The 3,939-nt window shown below is 43.8% G+C and overlaps 1 protein-coding gene across 1 annotated transcript in view; it reads left to right on the forward strand.

Annotated features, from left to right (window-relative positions):
* camk1da (calcium/calmodulin-dependent protein kinase 1Da) overlaps nucleotides 1-3,939 on the forward strand; it is a 70,968-nt gene that overhangs the window by 31,494 nt on the left and 35,535 nt on the right. Inside the window, exon 2 of the mRNA XM_017432583.3 lies at nucleotides 2,276-2,407. Within this exon, the coding sequence (XP_017288072.1) occupies nucleotides 2,276-2,407 (132 nt within the window). The remainder of the gene's footprint in view (nucleotides 1-2,275; nucleotides 2,408-3,939) is intronic.

The following is a 3,939-nucleotide window of genomic DNA, read 5'->3' on the forward strand; positions in this document are numbered from 1 at the left end:
GGGGGGGGGGGGACGAGACGTAATGACTGCAGCGAAGGCAGCGACGAACCGTTTCGTCTTCCTGCGAGCGCTGCCGTGTCGGCACTGAAGACCGCTCTGCCTCGGGGCTGATAAGCGGCTCGTAAAAATAAAAACAGGGGAAAAAAGGAAAGAAGCGCCTCTCTCAGAACGACTCCGGGGCTTTCTGCAAGGCAGGGCTCACATGTGGCAGCAGCCGGAGAGCTTCTTCACAGCTGACAACACACTCGCGGCGCAGTCGCACTCACCCAAACGCACGCCAAATCTTGGCGGGTGATGATTAAAAAAATATAAAAAATATATAAGTTTCATTTCCCCAAATAGGCAGGTTTTTTTTTCTTACAGAACTCCATTGAAAAGTCTAAATGTCGTGACTGCTTTTATTATATTATCCTCAAAAAGTGACTTAAAATGTCAGCTAACATCTCTTTTTTTCTTTTTACTTCACAGTGGAACAGATTTGTGTCGAACTTCTTTTGCCGGTTTTGTTCTTTTTCACGGAGCCGATATTTGAAAATTCAAGCTTTATCCTGCTTCACCAAAGGGTCTAACAAGATTGTAGAGCTCTTGAGTCATAACAAGAGAGCTATTTTTATGGTAAAATAAAATAATGCTTCTTTACTGTTCTTCGAACAATGTGTGACATCATTGTGAAGCTGCGGGGGTTTCCCTTCATGAAATATGGGGGGCGAATTCCCGACGACATCGCTCCAGAACAATGAAAATGGCGTTTTGAAACCGGTACTCGTTGCTAACTAGGGGGGAAATAAAAGACCCCTCGTTATGACTCGTTTTGCCAGAAAGGTCACATTAAAAAAAACAACAATTGGTCTCCTGCAGGTTAAATCCTAAACGTGAGGACGACTCACGTTTAGGAGAAGATAATGTGCGCAGCCAAGTGTGCAGTTTTGCGAGCCGTAATTGCCCACAACTTGTCCACAACGAAAACTCATTCTCTTCCAATCTACTCGCAATTTCCAGCCTGCCAACAATTCAAATATTATTATTCTTTTCAGCATGACCTGTCGTTTTAGCGCGGCAGCTGTTCGAGGCTTACTTTCTGCTCTGCGTTCCTGTCTGCCTGACGGTGAGCCTAACGAGCCACTGTGGTAAATCTCGGCCGTTTCTTTTTAGCTCGGTTCTCCTCCCACATATATACGGTTTCTGCGTCAGAACGTCAGCATTTCTGTCCGTTCGGATTGTTCCAGAAAGGAATTGTGTTTGGATTTTAACAAAGGAAGTTGATGGATTTTGGAATCTTCGAGTCCGTTTTGCAAACGTGTTTACTCCAACATGTCGGTGAGTCTGAGGGCAGATAAACAAAGGAAGCAGCGCTCTCTTCAGGCAGATTAACTCACCAATAGGCTCATCTTCATTCATCCCACTGCCTGTCTTCATGACGGGCGCACACACACACACACACACACACTTACATTCAGGAGCTGAATTTACAAGTCCAATTATTTTTCCCTGAACAGTAATGATGCTAATGACCGTCAGTTGTTCTTCATCTTTCAGACAACGTAGGTGAAGTCCTAAAATGTCAAAGCAACAGGTTTGGAAAACTGTACTTGAATAATGTCGCGTTTTTGCCCGTGTGTCTGTTGGCGAAATATTTTAGGAACCACTGGGCACATTTTAATGAAACTCTCTGAAAGTGATCATTGGATGTACAGCCACAACTGATTAGCTTTTGGAGATGGCGCAATTTAAAATGGCCACCACACAGAGCTGACTTTACACGCACAAAAACGTCTCTAATTCAGTCAGTTTACAGACGTTGAGCCTAAGATTTGTTGTGGCAGTAGCTGTGAGTCATCCATAAAGCATACTGCGAGTACTTTTCATTGCATTCGATCTTTGCTCAACAGTTCGTCATTAGATGTCGGAGTCAACCCCGTTTGTCTGTTAGCAAAATATCTCATGAACCACGAGATGGTTTTTGATGAACCTTTCAGAATGTTATTCTCGGATGTATAGCGAAACCTGATTTACATTTGGAGTCAAACCAGTTCAAGATGGCTCCCACAGTGAACCGAAATCGGCGAACACAGAAGTAGCTCTAACTCAGCTTTGGAGATATTCAGCTAAAGTTTGATGTGTTAGTAGAGGAGAGTCATTTACAACAGGTACTCTGAGAGTGAAACGATGGTCTTAGTTTAAAGCTCTGGCGCCCCGGGCTTGTCAAAACCACCCTCTGAAAGTGCTCGATGTGACTCTTGGTGAATAACCCGACTGTGTTTCTCCGTGTTGTCAGGGGGGCATTTTCCGAGGTGGTCCTGGCCCAGGAGAAGCAGAGCAGCCGCATGTTTGCGGTGAAGTGCATCCCTAAGAAGGCTCTGAAGGGGAAGGAGAGCAGCATCGAGAACGAGATCGCCGTGCTGAGGAAGTGAGCGCCGACGCACAAACACAAACACACACACACACACAAGCCTACTAATTCCTGGTTACCGGGGCAACCGTGCATCTCCCCTTCTCTTTCCTTCAACACAAAATCACCCCCTCTCCCAAACCACCTCCCTGCCCCCCGCCCCCAGGTCACGATCAAACATGCACACTCCGACTGCACAATAATCCAAACAATTAAGAAGCCAACATTCCTTGAAGGAACGGACATCGCCGGCTGTTTTTTATGTCAAAGTTTTAAACTAAGACCATCGTATGATGAGAAATGGCAAAGTTTTTGCCAATTTGGTTAAATCTTGATAATAACATGTGCAATCTCATGCGACACCTTGTGTGATCTGTTAGCACTCGGAGTATGTGTTGTGAATGACTGTCAGCTACTGCTACAAGAAATTTGAGCTAAATGTTCGTAAAATTCACTGAGGTGTAGCCATTTTTGTGTTGGGATGTCGGCCCACTGCGGGAGCCATCTTTAATTGGATTGACTCCAAAAGTTAATCTGGTATAGACGCACATCTAAGGATTATTTGCTGAAAAATTCTTCAAAATCGGTTAAGTGGGTCATGAAATATTTTGCTAACAGACAAACAGGGTTGATTTAAAGGCTTTAATGCCAAGGTTTTAAGGAAAGATGCTGTTCAATGTGTTTTGTTGAAAGTATATGTTAGAGTGTAAGCGTAGCTACTACCGCACCGAAAATTAGCTCAATATCTGTAAAATTGGCTGAATTATAGTCATTTTTGTGTTTTCACAGTCAGTTGCCTGTGGCGGCCATCTTAAATGGGGTTGACTCCAAATGTTAATCAGTTGTAAATATACATCGATTGATTACTTTATGAAAATTTCATTAAAATCTGTTTAGTGGTTCATGAGATATTTTGCTAACAGACAGACAGTGTTGGCTCTCATAGTCAGTGGGCAACAGATCTCCCACGATCAGTTAGTGCTCAAAGTAGAAGATGAGTAGCAATCTCAGCTACTACCACACCAAGTTTTAGCTGAATATCTGCAAAATTGACTGAGTTATAGCCATTTTTGTGTTTGCCAAGATTGTTTTGCTGTGGCAGCCATCTTGAATCGAGTTACCTCCAACAGGTAATCCTTTGTAGATGTCAACCTAATGATAACTTTCAGAAAGTTTCATTATAAGCTGCCCAGTGGCTCATGAGATATTTTGCTAACAGTACAGACTAATGAACACACACGTGGATAAAAACATTATCACTCCGCCTTCGCCTTTACCTTCTTGTTTTGTTCTTTTTTCACACAAACATCCTGAATAGAGCTGGAAGTAATTCATTCTTGGCAAACAGATTTCAATATTTTTTTGTTTGTTTGCTTGTTTTGGCGAGCGTGCGCTTCCATTTTGTGAATCAGCATGAGCTCGGCGCCCAATTACAGCTGCGCTCCTTCTGGTCCAGCTGCGAGATCATTGGTGGATTGGAACCAAATGGGGCGTTCGTTGGTGGCAGTCGTTTCCATCACGGCGTGGCGTCGCGCGATACCCCCCCCCCC

Source organism: Kryptolebias marmoratus, linkage group LG18 (assembly GCF_001649575.2).
Source record: "Kryptolebias marmoratus isolate JLee-2015 linkage group LG18, ASM164957v2, whole genome shotgun sequence".
Classification (NCBI taxonomy): domain Eukaryota; kingdom Metazoa; phylum Chordata; class Actinopteri; order Cyprinodontiformes; family Rivulidae; genus Kryptolebias; species Kryptolebias marmoratus.